This window comes from Giraffa tippelskirchi, chromosome 7, assembly GCF_054371585.1.
Source record: "Giraffa tippelskirchi isolate mGirTip1 chromosome 7, T2T-mGirTip1v1.2.pri, whole genome shotgun sequence".
Classification (NCBI taxonomy): Eukaryota; Metazoa; Chordata; class Mammalia; order Artiodactyla; family Giraffidae; genus Giraffa; species Giraffa tippelskirchi.
The window spans coordinates 9,996,799-10,012,696 of record NC_137281.1 but is presented as its reverse complement, the minus strand read 5'-3'; the positions used below and the strand labels follow the sequence as shown (position 1 = coordinate 10,012,696).

General features: G+C 54.2%; 2 protein-coding genes across 11 annotated transcripts in view; one reads left to right on the top strand and one right to left on the bottom strand.

Moving 5' to 3' along the window:
* The window catches only part of ERCC1 (ERCC excision repair 1, endonuclease non-catalytic subunit), a 57,679-nt gene that overhangs the window by 38,903 nt on the left and 2,878 nt on the right, over positions 1 to 15,898 (bottom strand). For 5 of the 6 annotated variants that reach the window (XM_081515712.1, XM_081515720.1, XM_081515716.1 and 2 more), the window contains exon 2: positions 12,989 to 13,076. Coding sequence is in view for 1 of the 6 variants with exons in the window: in XM_081515703.1 (XP_081371829.1) it covers positions 12,989 to 13,076 (88 nt within the window). In the remaining 5 variants the exon portion in view is untranslated. Of the gene's footprint in view, positions 1 to 12,988; positions 13,077 to 13,438; positions 13,531 to 15,898 lie in introns of those variants that run through there. The other variant, XM_081515721.1, reaches the window with a different exon arrangement.
* Positions 8,522 to 15,730, top strand: FOSB (FosB proto-oncogene, AP-1 transcription factor subunit). Of its 5 annotated transcripts, none has more exons than XM_081515731.1 (5): positions 8,522 to 9,445; positions 11,377 to 11,697; positions 11,946 to 12,053; positions 13,065 to 13,229; positions 13,370 to 15,730. In XM_081515731.1, exons 1-5 carry the CDS (start codon positions 9,320 to 9,322, stop codon positions 13,370 to 13,372), a joined length of 723 nt encoding a protein of 240 aa, XP_081371857.1. In that variant the 5' UTR covers positions 8,522 to 9,319; the 3' UTR covers positions 13,373 to 15,730. The 5 variants fall into 5 exon arrangements, with proteins under 5 accessions (XP_081371857.1, XP_081371856.1, XP_081371853.1 ...); XM_081515730.1 differs by having other exon boundaries at positions 8,763 to 9,445; positions 13,065 to 13,246; positions 13,370 to 13,618; XM_081515727.1 differs by having other exon boundaries at positions 8,763 to 9,445; positions 13,065 to 15,730.

The window sequence follows — 15,898 nt, the reverse complement described above, 5'->3', positions numbered from 1 at the left end:
GACATGACTTAGCGACTACACCAACAACAACTGGATGTATAGGTATCTGAACCCTGCTGACTATGTGTTTGGGTGTGTGTACTTGAGTCTTTTTGTGTGATCGTATGTGAAATATGACTATGTAAGTACCTATATATACAGTACTTACAGATACATATATATGGATGTGTACAGTTTTGCTTCTAGCTTGCATTTCTGTCTGTGTGTGTATGTGTATAGTTCTGGATCTCTGTGTACGGTCATCTGTGTGCAACTGTGCAGGTGATTGTGTTTGTCAGTCAGTTATCTCTCAGTTCTTTCCAAAGAATTTAGCACAGTCTTTAGTTACATATTTCTTTGTTTACTGTCTCCCCCATGGGGCTGTGTGCTCCATGAGGACAGGGCCTAAGGCTGTTGTGGTAACCGCTGGATTCCCAGCACTGCCCTGCACTCAATAGGTACTCAGTAATTACTGTTGAGTAAATGAATCTGTGACTTGTGTGTCCATGTTGAGTGCACATGTCTGTGTAACTGTGTGAATGGTCTGTGTCCCCTATGTGTGCCTTCCAGCTTTGCGGCTCTTGGTAAGCCGTGTCCAGTTGTATAGCTCTAATTTTCAGCACCACCACACTAGGAAACATAGCTGAATTTTAGTCAGTATTTGTGGACTTGAACCGTATCAGCATTAAGACCTCTATGGACCTCAGTTTTCTCATCTGTAAAATGGGAATAATAATTGCCTGCACTCATGGGACTGTTGTGGAGAGTAAATGAGTTCCTACAGAGAACGTTTAGAAAGTGCTCAGCACAGAATAAACTTCTACGAAATACCACAGTTGACTGTCAGCAGTATTGTTACTTCCTCTCTGTGTGTGCCCTGTATGCATGTGTCCAGAATATGAGTTACAGGCTCAGGTGTTAGCTGTGTGGTTTAGCGTCAGTTCCCTTCCTATAAAATGGGCATGACAACAGGCCTCCTCCAGGGGTGGCTGTGACCAGATGAAGGTGTGTCTCTAAGTCTTGACCCTGGTGTAAGGACCTAAGGAGCCCTCGCTGTCTGCAAGGCTGATCGTGATCATCACTGTGAAGCTCAGGTTCTGGGGAAGGCAGTGGAGAGTTAAGAGTTTGGGGCTGGAGAGAACAGAGGCGTAAATCATTCACTGGGACAGGGAATGAGGAAAGTCCAAGAGGGAAGGAAAGGCACCTGCTGCAGTAGGCTGGCTGAAGGTCAGAGTCCTGAAAGGACTTCCTCCCAGGGACTGTTTGGGAGCCAAGGATTAAAAGTAACCGGAACTGTTTGGACAGCTGCCTGGAGGAACAGAAACTAGCCTGAGTCTTGCAGCCTGGTGGAATCTGGGGAGGGGGGATAACAATAGCAATAATAATATTATACAACTTGCAAGCTCTGATGGGGCACTGTGAGGAATTTCTGTCTTATTCTCAGCTCTTTTCCTGGTGTCTGAAGAGCCTGACACAGGAGAGGTGCTAAGAACATGTGTTTGAATGGCTGGTTGAATGAATAAATTAATGAATGAATTCCATCCCACAACAATCTGTGAGTCCTGGTCTCCAGGGGAGGTGGGGAGGTCCCGGTGGGCTGCCGGGGCTGGCATGGGGTCTGAGCCTCTGGAATCTGTCTGCTGCTGGTCCCCTAGTCTGCTGTTCCCACAGCTCAGGGGTGTGGAGGGCGTGGAAGGGGCTGGGAAGGGAGCGTCAGGCTGCCTGCCGGCCGCCAGCCCTGGAGAGCTGCCCGGAGTGTCTGCAGGAGGGAGAGGGTAGCTCTGGGCCTGAGTCACACTCGGAGAAACCCCGGACGCATACCTGGCCGCTGACATCACAGACCAGGGCACCCCCGGCGACCCAGACAAGCCGACTGAATCACAGGCGGAATTCAGCCACCCCGGGCGCGGGCACGTGGCCCGCTGTGACACCCGCCCCCTGTGACACCCCCGCGTGGCTGTCTGGCTGTGGGGGCCAGGCAGGCCGCATTCGGGTCAGTGAGGGGGCACAGGCCTGAGTCAGGGACGGGGCAGCTCCAGCCTGAGACCACCCAGTCCAGCCACAGGCATCCTCAAGGTGCAGGAAGGGGAGGTGGGGGAGGGGGTCAGCCGGTGGGGAGGCCCCTGGGCCGTAAAGAGGAAACCCGCAGCGGGTATGACTGGGAGGCTGTGGGTTGTGGCTAGCAGTTAGATGACCTGCTGGGGGTGGGATGGGGTCTGGGTGTTTGCGCAGAGAACAATGGAATCACCCTACGTGTGCTCACGCACGCATGCACGCAAGCACACACACCCGAAAGTGGGGAGGCCCTGTCTCCTTCCACCCACGACCGCAGATCCTCACTACCAGGGTCGGAACCAGTCTTCACTCTGCACAAACCTGCAGGTTGGGCTCCTGGCCTCAGTTTCCTGATCCGTTGAATGGGGATAATAATAATTATTATTGCCATTGCAGCTTACACTTACCGGGAACGTATTTTCTGCCAGGCACTGTTCTAGGCATTTTTACATACAAACTCATTTATTCCTCAAAATGCTAGGAGGGAGGTGCTGTTATTATCTCCACTTTACAGATGAGGAAACTGAGATCAGAGAAGTTGCTTGCCCAGAGTCACACAGCTAGTGCCCTCCTTATAGTGTATCGGAAGACTTAAACAAGAAAATACAGGGGATCTGTATGGAGCAACTGACACATGGTTAGTTTTCTCAAGTGACTGCCAGCTATATTATTAATACTACTATTATTTTCATTCAAAGTGCAGCTGGAAAGGTCTCCAAAACTGTTATCCTTACCACCTTGGTCTGATCCTTCCTTTTAGCTTCCCACAGTCTCTCCTGCTTCCTCTTCTTTCATCTTGGATGTCTATAGTAGGGAGAGAGTGCTTTCACAGACTCCCTCCTTATCTAAATCTTTTCAGGATTTTACAGTAGTTGCCCAAACCCACCTCCACCAGGAAGTCCTCCTGACTTGATCGGGCCTCCCTAAGCACTCCCACCCCCGCAATGCCTAGAGTGGTTATAGCCAGTGATACACCATCACACTGTGTGGGTCTGAGCTGGGATGGGTGAGAGGTTGGCTCCCACAGTGAGGGGGTTCACAGGGCCTCTGGACCGGGGCCTGAGACAAGTCAGCATCTGAGAGTAGCCTCTGCTTAGCAGTGTCTGCATGCCCTCACATGTGAAACTGTGTGTGTGTAGCTGTGAGCATGCGTGGGAAAGAGAGTACACAGTAATGGGATCTGAGTGTGTGATGCTGTGTCTCTGTGTGCCTTGTTCTGTAGGTTTGTATGCAACTCTGAGCAAGACTGCGAAGCTTCCTTGTGTCCGAGTGACTTGGAGGTGGGAACCTCCACACAAATGTGGGTAGCTAAGAAATTCTGCCAGTCCACAGCCCTGGGGGCCTCTCCGTGGCAGTGGGGGTGCCTAGCTCTGCCAGTTTGTGTGTGTAGAGTTGTGCGCCTGTCAGTATCTGTTGTCTGGTGTCTGTACATTTCTGCGATGTGTGTGCACGAGAGTGTGTATTAAGCTCTGTGTGTGACTGTGTGTTCGTTTAGTTCTTTGTGTGTCTGTGCAGACAAAGGTGAGAGGTGTGCGTGCACATCTGTGTTGTCTGCCTGTGTGTCTGTCTTACTGTCTCCACGGTTCGGATTCTGTAAACCAAGCCTCTTCCTTCCCACCCCTGACGGATATGTCCACAACCCTGGGAGGACCCAGGGTCACCAGCTCAGCAGGGAAAAGGCAGGAAGGACAGACAGGCGACTGTTTATCAACACTGAGAGCCAGGTCCCAACACCCGTGGATAGCCACCCTGCCTGTCAGCTAGTCTATAGCATCTTCCCCCTTCAATCCATGCAATGGCAAAGGAACATATATGTTTCTGTCCAAGGCAGTCTGTCAGAGTTGATAACTGAGTAAGTGAGTGGATGGTGAAGAATCATTTAATCAACAAATATTTACTGAGCACCTGCTGAGTACCTGGCACCGTGCTGGGGATGTGGCTGTGACCTGGACAACCTCAACTCATGTCTGAATAATAATACAGCCCAATGAAGAAGTGCAGATTGTCCCCAGAGAGTGATGAACCCAGATAGGCATAGAGGGGAGGGGGGCTCTCTAAGGGAAGGGTGCTAACCCAGGGAGGGCTTCCTGGAGGAGAGGATAGAGGAGCTGAGACCTGGAGGAAGAGAGTATGAGCTAGAGGGAGGAAAAGGGGGCATGCTCCAGGCAGAGGGAAGAGCACATGCAAAGATCTGAAGACCAGGGAGACAGACCACACGAAGAAGAGGAGGGGGAGGTGAGACTGGGGTGGTCGGCCCCAGCCAGGTCATGCCAGACCTTGTGGGCTGTGGTGAGTGAGGATTTTGAATGCAGGATGCAGGAGTACTGAGGGCAAGCTAAAAGTCCCCAGTCTGGACTGCTCTGCTTCCCTGAAATTCCACAGACACCCCCTCCAGGAGGCCTCCAGGATTGCTCAATGGAGACTGGGCCCAGCCAGCCAGTAACACTCACTACTTAACCCTGGGCCCGGAAGAGCCAGCAGTTACTAACCAGCTCGGCTCTACCCTCTTGGAGGTCACTGTCACCGCAGCAGTACATACACCCACACATGTGCACCCTCTCCTCTCATGACTCAGAAACTCTCACAGACCTGTCTTTTGGAGCCAGAGCCTTGGCATCACCCAGGGGCTGCCTGGAAACACAAAAGACTACACCAGACGTGCACTGTAACCAGATCCCCCAGCTGGCTTGATTTCACAGAAACAGCCGAAAAACCCTGTTCTCAGGTTTAACCTCCCTGTGCCTTGGTTTCCTTCTCTGTACAATGGGGATAATATCAGAACCTACTTATGGGGCTGATGTAGTGTGAGGATTAACTGAGATAATGCATATGAGCAGAGCTAAGTGTTTGCTTCCCGTATCTTCCTCCTCTTTTTTTTTTTTTTATAATTTCACTTATTTATTTTGGGCTGTACTGGATCTTCTGTGCAGGCTTTCTCTAGCTGCGGTGAGTGGGGGCTATTCTTTGTTGCGGTGCTTGGGCTTCTCATTTGCAGTGGGTTCTCTTGTTGCAGAGCACAGGCTCTAGGAGCGTGGGCTCAACAGTTGCGGTTCCCCGGCTCTAGAGCACAGGCTCAATAGTTGTGGCACATGGCCTTAGTTGCTCCACAGCGAGTGGGATCTTCCCAGACCAGGGATCGAACCCATGTCTCCTGCGTTGGCAGGCAGATGCTTCACCACCAGCCACCAGGAAGGCTTTCCTTGTCATTTTTATTATTAAATTTCAGAACCGGAAAGGACTTTCAGAGCCCATGGCCATCCAACCTTCTTGCCCTATGGGTGGGGATACTAAGGAACACAGTAGCAAGGGTTTTGCCACAGGAAGAATGAAAGAATGAGGGCTCCCTTTGGCAGAATTGGGTCTCCCGGGCTGTTTACAGGATGCTCTGAGCAATCGCACCTGTCACCCGCCATACTGCGAGGGCAAGGTATGCATGTCTGTGTGTATGCTCGACTGAGACTGCGCGAGTGTGAAAGTGTGTATGTGTGTGTGTGTGGTGTGTGTCTGCAGGGCCAATTTTTCCCTTAGGTGCAGAGGGCATGGTACTAGGACCTACGATAACTTTAGGGGCCCATGTAAGTGTTTAATTTCTTTTCTTTGGTTGGCCAAAAAGTTCATTCGAGGTTTTCCGTAACATCTTCTGGAAAAACCCAAACAAACTTTTTGGCCAACCCAATAAAATCCAAGAAGAACTGAACTTCTAGGTCAAGTGAAATGTTTTAATATTCAGTATTTGTCTTTATACCAATGCAGTCATGAAAAATACTTTTAAAGATGTCTTTATGGAGAAAGAGGCCCACAAAGGCAAAAGTACTCAGGACTCATGAAAGCTGCAATGTGATCTGGTGTGTCTGGTGGCTTTTATTTTTTATCGTTACTTATTTTTTAAATGAATTAATTTTTTTTTGGTAGCACAGCATGTGGGATCTTAGTTCCCTGACCAGGGACTGAACCCACGTATCTTGCCTTGAAAGTGCAGAGTCTTAACCACTGAACCGCCAGGCAAGTCCCAGGGTGGCTTTGTTTTAAAAACAAAATAAGCCCCTCGATCGTGCCAGGCATGTTCCAAGATATTCATTTCACATAATCCTCCCACCAGCGTCATAAGCTGAGGACTATTTCTCCTCTTTTCCAAGGACAGAAAACAGGCTCCAGACATCACCAGCTCAAGTTCATCCAACTACTAAATGGTGGGGTCAGAATGTAAGCCCAGGGCACCTAGTTCTGGGTCTGCCTGTGGGCAGGGGGACAGGGGGAGGAGGGCAGTAAATGCCCAGTGCCTGCATGAGTGTCACCATCTGCCCGTGAACATATCAACATACATAACTCATTTGATAATAATTAAAAGCAGGGGCTACATTCTTATCCTAGCTCCCCCACTAATTTGCTGTGTGACTCTAGGCAAGTGACTTCACCTCTCTGGGCCTCTATTTCCTTGCCTATAAAATGATAGTTCCTACCTCGTAGGAGTGTTGTGAGAATTAAATAAATTAATCCAAGTGCTCAGAAGAATTAACACACAATTGTCATTGTGTATAAAGAGCAACCACATGGATCTATAGTGAGGATGTGCCTGTCACGTGTGTGGGTGACCATGTGAAGGTGTGTTTCTATGTGTGGGGTGTGTGTGTGTGTGTGTATGTGTGAAACCTGAATGCCCAAGTGTGCCCAAGTATGCCAGCAGTTGTGTTGTCATACGGGCCACCTCGGTCGGGGTATGAAGGTCTCTGGGCAGCGAGGGTAGGCATTTGTGTGTCTCCTTTATTCCGTGGGAGAGGAGATGAGGGGCTTGGACAGAACAGGAATGAGGGGTCACTCCCTGTCTGATGCTGGAGCCGAGTCACTGCCTGCGGTGGTTGCTGTGTCATCTCCTAGTCCCGTCCCTACTCCCAGACTGGTGGCAGACAGAGGGGGCGTGGGGGAACGAGGTGTTTGAGGCTGGGCTTTTTTCTCAACCTCCCTGTATTGAGCCCATGTCCCTTCAGCCTTCCCCATCTCCCTCCCTCCTCCCCACTTTGGGGACAGGGAATCAAAACTCTCCTGGGAATGAGGAAAGACCTAACCCCTCCAGCTTGGCTTCATACCTAATGTATGACCAGGAGCCAGCCCTCCCCCTCTCTGGGCCTGTGGGATTCAACAGTTTTAAAGTGCTTCTTCCTCTGTGCCCTGGCTGAGCCAGGCTCCAACCTGGGAGGGAAATGCCAGGAACTCAGGTTTATGAAGCAGCTGGTGAGATCCTTACCAGTGGGTGCTAAAGAGTTGGAGGCTGCGGGGTCTGAAATACCCTAATTAGACTCTTGAACCACATTTCCTAACTGGACAGCCAGGTAAGCAGCTTGCTCCCCCACCCCACCCCCCCGCCATTGCCTCGCCCCAGCCCGACCGGGAACCTGGGTTATAATAGTGTATGCTGTGAGCAGACAGGGACAGGTTTGCAAGGTGTATCACTCCCTGCCAATGGAAGCTGTTATTTAAATAATCCCAACACTCAGGTTTTTCAGGGAGTTTCACTCAAACAGGCAGCTCTCGGAAGTCAGGAAGAGAACTAAAATCCTGGGTTTGAATTTCTTGAGATGAGATCTTGGGCAAGTCGCGATCTATCCTTTTCCTCTTTTATAAAATGAGGATTTTCCTCCCTTAAACTTCTGAAGCTGCACAAGGATTGAAAATCTTGTATTGAAAGGCTTAGTACAAGAGCCGGTATTTGGTAAATGCTGAATACGTGGCATCTGTTATTATTATTATATCATTATTATTACTATCATTTATTTCCCACCCCATCCCCCACCGCCGTCACACACATTATTTCTGACTATGGATAGGATTATAAAGCAGAAAGGCGAGCACCAGCAGCAGCAGGGACACTTCACCCCAGGTTTCATTCCCCTTCCCTCCCAAACCCGCGTATCTCCCAAACGCCGCACCTCTGGGGGCAGCAGGGTACAAGATACACACTCTTTGTCCATCCGGGAAAAGTGAAGCTGAAGTTCAGAGAAAAAAAAAATTTTTTTTTCAAGGTTACACAACTAGTCAAGGCAGAAGCTCGTACGAGCCTAGGGACTCCACCTGCACCTCCACTTTCACCGGGAGCATCAGAGTCCCACCCACCCGTCTCGGGACTCAGTTTCCCCGCCTATGTGACTACAACCCAGAGCCAGAGTCTCCTTTTGGAGATTGACTTTCCTCTCGAGAGAGGGCGCTGCACCATCAGGGGAAATGGGAGGGGCGGCCAGAGTGAGATGGACCCCCCAGTTGGGGTCTCCCCCACCGGGATCTTCTGCCGGGTCAGTCTAATAACCTATTAATACCAGCCCCCCCAATCCTGGGCGGCACTGCACTGCGCAGGCGCGGGCGGGTTCCGCAGGCGCGCCGGGCGAGCGCGCGAGCGAGCGAGGGATTCCCTCTGACGTAATTGCTAGGATACCAAACAAACACTCAGCCGCGCCGGCCGAGCTCCTTATATGGCTAATTGCGTCACAGGAACTCCGGGGAGACCGGCCGGGATCCCCTCCCGCCGAGTGCTCCAGAACGCAGCCCCCAAGACCCCCAAGGCCACGAAGGTGATGCAGATGATCAGATCGAGGCTAGGACAGACCTCTTGCCGGACGGTGCGGGGCTGGGTTCACAAGGGCCGGAGATATCGAGAAGTTTGCCGAGTGAGCGACGGGTGACGTCAACAAGGGGGCCGGGCCCCGGGCATATAAATACAGCTGGCGGCTCCGAGCTTCATTCATAAGACTGAGATCTACGGTCAAGCCTGGGACACGCGGAGCTGGAACTTGATTGTTGTGGTTCTTCTTCTTGGGGGCTGTGAAATTCGCTTTATTTTCTTCCGGAAAGTTTTTGGAAGGATTCTTCTAGATAATTCTACATTTTCTTTCGGAGGATCGACTTGCTTTTTTTTTCGTCTTTACTACTCCCTCCTCCCCCGTGGGACCCGCCGGACGCGTGGAGGGGCCCGCACCCGCAGCAGATTCTGTACAGAAGGACAGAGCTTTCCGCCTCTGGGGGAGCGATCCCCCCTCGCCCCCGGGTCCTACGGAGCCTGGACTATCAGGAGGCACAGCGGCATCTTGTGGGGGCCTGGGCACCGCAAAGGAATTGCACGGAAACTTTGCCATTGTTGGAGCGGGCCGCTGCCCTCCCCCTGAGTTTCCCCGGACAGCGCACTTTGGGGACGCGCTCGGCTCACCCCGTACTCGCACCTTTCTTCCCCCACCCGGCCATAGCCTTGGCTTCCCGGCGACCTCAGCGTGGTCACAGGGGCCCCCCTGTGCCCAGGGAAATGTTTCAAGCTTTCCCCGGAGACTACGACTCCGGCTCCCGGTGCAGCTCCTCACCTTCCGCCGAGTCTCAGTATCTGTCCTCGGTGGACTCCTTCGGCAGTCCACCCACCGCCGCCGCCTCCCAGGTAAGTTCTAGAGGGTTGGGGTACTGCTTTGTGGTTTATAAATTTTTAACATTCAAGGGTGGAGCGAGCAATCCCCTCACCCCAAATAAAACGCGTCCAAATCTAGGATCTGACAGGGAGTAGGCTCACGGCGCACTTTGCAAACTGCAGAGTCCGGACGTGCTTGCAATTGGTTGTGTGCGTGGAGCGCAGGGAGGGAACACAGAGGGGTGAGCTTTGGGGGTGGGGAGATCGCGCCGTTCAGTGCAACGTGTGTGAGGTAGCAGGGCTGAGAACTTTTAGCCGGTTCGGGGACTGCCCCCCACTCAGGTCACCAACCTGGAAGCTACAGCGGTCAGGCAGGTGGGGCAAATCCCGGAGAAGCCTCCAGTAGCCTCCTCTCTTTTTCCTCCTCCATCCTAGCGCCTACTCCGGCGCCGGGTCACCCTCGACCCAGCGGGAAGGCGGGCCTCGAACCCTTGGTGGCGCTGCCTCCGCCTCCTGCGCGGAGACGTAACGGGGGACCCGTGCGTAACGGCTGACGCGCTGGAATCCTCCGTCTGACGCGGGGCACGCACGGCGCGTGGCGCCCCCTTCGTCCGCCCCGCCCCTGACGTCCCGGGAGCGTTCTATTTTGGAACGCCGGGCAACGTTGCTAAGGGAGGGGGCAGCTCGGCGTTCCGATTGGCCGCCGCGGCACGAGCTGTGGCCAATCAACTTTCGCTTCCTATTTGTAGGGCGCAGTTTCCTTCCCACAGTTCGTCCCCGGAACCCGTGGTTCTCCGGCACTAGGGTCTCTTTCACGGGCCTCTAGAGGCAGAGCGAGGGGATTCCTGTCGCCACAGGAGCGATCTTCTGCGACCCAATGAGTCCGCAAGGACCTGGCAGGGATCCTGTCCCTCCGCTCTCAGGGGCAGAGCGTGTCTGTGTGCCAGTGTTCCTTTGGAAGACGTAGTGACCGTCACCCACCTCTCCAGGCACACACAGACACATTCTCACTCCCTCTGCTCCGGACGCCGGGTGCCTCCGGTGTGTCAGAAAATAGGACTAAAGCCGCTAGCCCTGGTGGATCCAGCCAGGTGGTCTGCAGGAGCCCCGCCCCCTCTGAGTTTCCAGGGCGCTGATTGGCCAGTGAGCCAGCCCATCCCTCACCACGCCCCCTGCGAGAGTAGTTGAGCCTTCCGAGCAGTTCTATCTAGGATTACATTTTGGGGGTGGGGGTGGGGGGACATGAGCGCTGCTTGGGCTTGGGGTCTCACGACCTACCCCACCCTGCCTCCGCGACAGTCTGAGGGAGCCTGGCTGCTCACTTGCTCTCCTTGTCTGCCCACCGTAACCTGTCGCTTGTCAGTCTCACTCTGGGGAGAGACAATTACTTGAAACGTTGTTCTAAACTCCTAGGCCCGTCCCCCAAGACTCTTAACTGGGGCCCCCCCGCCCCTGCACGGGGGTCTCATGGACCCTCTAGTCCCTTATCCCTGCGCTCAGAGGGGTGTGTATATGTGTGTGAGTGTAAAGGAAGGCTTAGCCTAAGGCCTCTCCCTCTCCCTCCCCTTGCTTCTGGGGTGGGGGTGGGGTGTTGTGGCTGTGTGTGTGGCTGTGACTCCATCCCGGGGGTTCTGTCACCCGGCTGTGTCCAGCCTCCTCCCCACCCCCCACACCTAAGAGTCACCAACCCGGGGTGTGATTCACCACCCGCTGGAACCGTGCAACCTTTCCCCGAGGAAGAAGGAGGAGGTAGAAGCCAGTTGCACAGAAATCCTCTCATTAACCACTGCGTCACGGTGTAGTGGAAGGGTGGGTGTTGTGGCTTTTTGCCTGTGACACACACATCCACACCCGCTGGCCCTGTGCTCACTCACCGGGTCGGTGTGTGTATGTGTGTTGGGTGTGTGTGTGTCGGTGTCTCTGTTTGTGTGTCTACGCCTGTGTGTGTATGTGTCACCCCGTAGGAGTGCGCCGGTCTTGGGGAAATGCCCGGTTCCTTCGTGCCCACGGTCACCGCGATCACAACCAGCCAGGACCTCCAGTGGCTTGTGCAACCCACCCTCATCTCTTCCATGGCCCAGTCCCAGGGGCAGCCACTGGCCTCCCAGCCCCCGGCCGTCGACCCCTACGACATGCCAGGAACTAGTTACTCCACACCAGGCCTGAGTGGCTACAGCAGTGGCGGAGCGAGTGGCAGTGGTGGGCCTTCCACCAGCGGAACCACCAGTGGACCTGGGCCTTCCCGCCCAGCTCGAGCCCGGCCTAGGAGACCCCGAGAAGAGACGGTGAGTAAGGGGCATAAGAGCTTGCTCTGGGGGCTGGGGGGGAAGAAGCGAGAGAGGCAAGAACTTTCCCACTCTTGGGGTGAGGGACCACCTGCAGCCTCAATGCTGCAGAAACCCTGTCCTCCTCCCCACAGTGAGGACTTGGTCTTTTTCTGACTCCTGGGGTTTCTTGACGAAGAGGAGGTTCAGGATGGAGGGGGAGGTACACCGTGTCCCCAGATCTCATCATCTCTATTTCTCCTACTCAGCTCACCCCAGAGGAGGAGGAGAAGAGAAGGGTTCGCCGAGAACGAAACAAACTGGCAGCAGCAAAGTGTAGGAACCGGCGAAGGGAGCTGACTGACCGACTCCAGGCGGTGAGGATGGTCCCTGGGGTGGGGTGGGGGTGAGGGTAGGGTGAATGAGGGGGCTCTCTCCCTATCTTCTGCTGCCCACCACCACCTGTGCCTCTATCCTGAACTGAGAGCAAGAGGTTCCACATGTGGAACTGGATACAGACGGGGTCAGCCAGCTCGCACACACTGACCCTCACATACTCCTGGCCAGTGCCTGTCCTGGTTGATGACCCCCTCTCGCCCCTGACCACTTGCCTGGCCTTCACTTTATCCTGAGGGGGACCTATGAGCGACCTTTAATGGAGGGATGCTTCAGTCATGTCCCTTTTTTGGTCTTGGGCAAGTGATAACCCTTTTTGCCTCAGTTTTTCCATCTCTTCAACTCCTCATTGTATCTCCCAGGTTCCTTCTAGCTTTAACATTCTGGAGAGTCTGAGAAACGAAATCCTTTAATCCTATGTCAATTCCCTCACCACCTGCCCCCGCCACTTGTAGTTCTATCTTGGGCTGGTGGCCAGTGCCAAGGTGCCGCTCTATTTTCACACCCTACCTCAGTCTGAGAGTTTTCTACTTTATGCTTGTAGGGTGACCTGCTCACCCTGAAGGAAATCAGGGAAACTGTCTACTTCCCGGAGCTACCTGATCTCTTCCCTGGGAGGCAGAGGGGAAAGGGTGACGAGTAGAATAGGGGGCATGAAAAACATGTAAGGATGGTTGGTTCATTCAACAAACCTCTGAGTGCCTCTTGCAACCAGAGACTTCCTATGTGTACCTGGCCCTTTCCCAAACAACCACTGGACAGATGGGGAGACTGAGGGTCCTAGAAGGCAAGAGCCCTGCCCCAAGTCCCCTAGCACACCAGGCCTCCACCACAGGGGGTCTTTCAATCAGGAGCCGCCAGCCAGCCATGGGCCCTAGCCATCGGAGTAGGAGAGCTGGTTTCAGCCATGACCCACCTTCTCCAGTCGCTCACGGCCTTTTTCTCCTTCCTTGCTCTCCTGCGTGCTCCATCGTGGCTACCGGGGACCTCAGGAGACAGATCAGCTAGAGGAAGAAAAGGCGGAGCTGGAGTCGGAGATCGCCGAGCTCCAAAAGGAGAAGGAACGTCTGGAGTTTGTGCTGGTGGCCCACAAACCGGGCTGCAAGATCCCCTACGAAGAGGGGCCCGGGGGGCCCGGGCCGGGCCCGCTGGCGGAGGTGAGAGATTTGCCGGGGTCAGCATCCACTAAGGAAGATGGTTTCAGCTGGCTGCTGCCGCCCCCGCCACCACCGCCCCTGCCCTTCCAGACCAGCCAAGACGCACCCCCCAACCTGACAGCTTCTCTCTTTACACACAGTGAAGTTCAAGTCCTCGGCGACCCCTTCCCCGTTGTTAACCCTTCGTACACTTCCTCGTTTGTCCTCACCTGCCCGGAGGTCTCCGCGTTCGCCGGCTCCCAACGCACCAGCGGCAGTGACCAGCCTTCCGACCCCCTGAACTCGCCCTCCCTTCTTGCTCTGTGAACTTTAGACAAAACGAACAAACACACAAGGGAGAGAGATTTGGACGAGGAGGAACTGGAGGAAAGAGGGGAAGAGACAAAGCGGGCGTGTGGTTTCCCTGCCTCTCCTGTTTGACCCTCTGCTGCCGCTGCCATCGGACAGGAGGACTTCCTTGTGTTTTGTGCCGCCTCTTGTTTCTGCCGGCCCGGCGAGGCCAGAGAGCTGGTGACTTTGGGGGCACGGGGTGGGGAGGGGATGGACACCCCCCAGGCTGCCCATGGCTGCCTGTGGGCCGTTTCGCTTGGACCCAACCTCTGGGGATGGGGGTGGGGGCGGGGGCGATACCCACCTTGGGCTGGAGGGTGCGGGGTGTTGGCGGTGGGCTGTGGGGTGGGCTGGAGTTCTCTCCAGAGAGGCCCAACAAGGAAATGCCACCGAACCCCCAAAGTGTTTCTCCCACGCCCACCCTTCCAGGGGTGACTAGGCTGGTTCTCCCTGCCGCCCCCCACGACCTTAGCTTATTTATCTAACATTTCCACATGCTTCGATCCTCCTCTGAATTGAGCCCCCCTTTAAAGGGAAGTTGATGCCCGCCCTTTGATAATCTTCCTTCCACCCAGACCTAGTCTGAAATGTGAACCTCCCTCCCTGACCGTCCAGCTGCTCCGTCCCGGCAAAACTGGCTCCGATTTTGAATTTCCCGCCTCCTAAGCCCCCCCCCCCACATTCAGCCCCTAGCCCTCCTTTCTGATTACAGTATTACTTTCCCCCTGCCCGCCACCCACCTCCCACAGCCTCCCCTCCGGGCCTTCCTTGTTGGGCCTCTCTGATTCAGGCAGCAGGGGGCGCTGTGATGCCTGTCCTGCTAGAGTGTTTTATACTGTGAAACGAGTTGGCCGGATTGTGGGGGGAGCCGGGTGGGACAGAACCCCTCCGGAGGGATTGTGCCCCCCACTCCCCAAAGCCTTTCCGTGGTCTCCCCACCCCCTGTCTGCCTCCTTTCTCCCCTCAAAATGAGTTAGACTCGAGGGGGTGACAGAATCGAGAGGGGGTGACAGCTCTCCATCCGCGTGGCTTCTCTCCTCAGGACCCCACCCCCCGCGCCCCAGACCAAGCCCTGGCCTTTTTCTTTAAGGCCTGTCACCCTATCCCAGCCTAGGACGCCAACTTCTCCCTTGCCTTGGCCTCCCATAACCTTTCTAGAAAGGGAGCAAGGGGAGATTTGCCAGGGCGCCCCGACATTTTCCCGGAGAAGATTTAAAGGCTGAGGCTTTGACCCCCCACCACCTCCTAATATTTTTGGACTGGCAAACTCCAAGGGGCTGGGTTCCCCGAGATCCCAGCTTCCCCTCGCCCAGCTCCAGCCCCAGTTCTCGGTTTAGGTTCCCTAACCCTGCCTTTCCCTGTGTTTCCCCTCATGAGGATTTTATCATGAGGCCAATTGATATTTTTTAATATCGGGTGGGTGACGCCGCCCTCTGTGCTGCATGGAAAACATTCCACTGCCCCGTTCTGCGGCTCCCGCCCTGAACCCAGACGCCTCCCACCCACTTCCGTGGCTATTTATCCCTTTCTCAATTTCCGAAAGGCACTTATATCTATTATGTATAAATAAATATATTATATATGAGTGTGTGTGCGCGCGTGTGAGTGTGTGAGCGCTTCTGCATCCTTGACCTATGTCACGTTGGCCCTCAAAGCCATGCGGTTGAATTGGAAACACTGCTTCTGGAAACTTCCAGGCTGCCTGTCTCTGGCTGCCTCTGTCTCTAGCTGTCTCTTTTCTGACTGTCTCTGGTTGTTTTCTGGTCATCTCTGGCTATCTCTTTCCTGAGTCTCTCTCCCGCCTCTGTCTGTTCTCTGCCAGTTTTTACCTGACTCTTTCCATGTGACTGTCCCTGGTTCTCCAGCCGTCTTCTGACTCTGGGTTTGTTGGGGACCTGATATTTTATTTTTGTGAGTAAGCCTGAGGGATTATAGATTTTTGCAATCTGTATCTTTGAGAATTCTGGGTGCGAGTGTGAGGCTGTGAGCAGGGCCTGCCCCTGCAGACCACAATGTATTGAATCCCCAACCTCCCCATCCCCATGCTGTATTTGTGATTCTTTTTGTATTTTGCACCTGACCCCCTGGGGGCTGGGGCTGGCTGGCACTGGGCCACTACCCTCCTCCTCGTGGTTCTGCACTGTCGCCAATAAAAAGCTCTTAAAAATGTATCCACCAAGCTTCAGGGTCTCTTTGCTCCTGACACCCATCATCTGCCTTCCTTTCAGCATGAGAGAGTGAGGTTAGATTGCTACAGGACTACACACACACACATATATGCTGGAACTCTTACTAGTGAATCAGTCAACAGCAGGATGGAGGGAGGCTAGACAGTCAGG

Bases quoted from the DNA above. Each gene is read 5' to 3' on its own strand.
- FOSB (XM_081515727.1), top strand. From the start codon at position 9,320: ATGTTTCAAGCTTTCCCCGGAGACTACGACTCCGGCTCCCGGTGCAGC. The intron at 9,446-11,376 runs GTAAGTTCTAGA...GTCACCCCGTAG, and splicing joins CCACCGCCGCCGCCTCCCAG to GAGTGCGCCGGTCTTGGGGA. The intron at 11,698-11,945 runs GTGAGTAAGGGG...TCTCCTACTCAG, and splicing joins GGAGACCCCGAGAAGAGACG to CTCACCCCAGAGGAGGAGGA.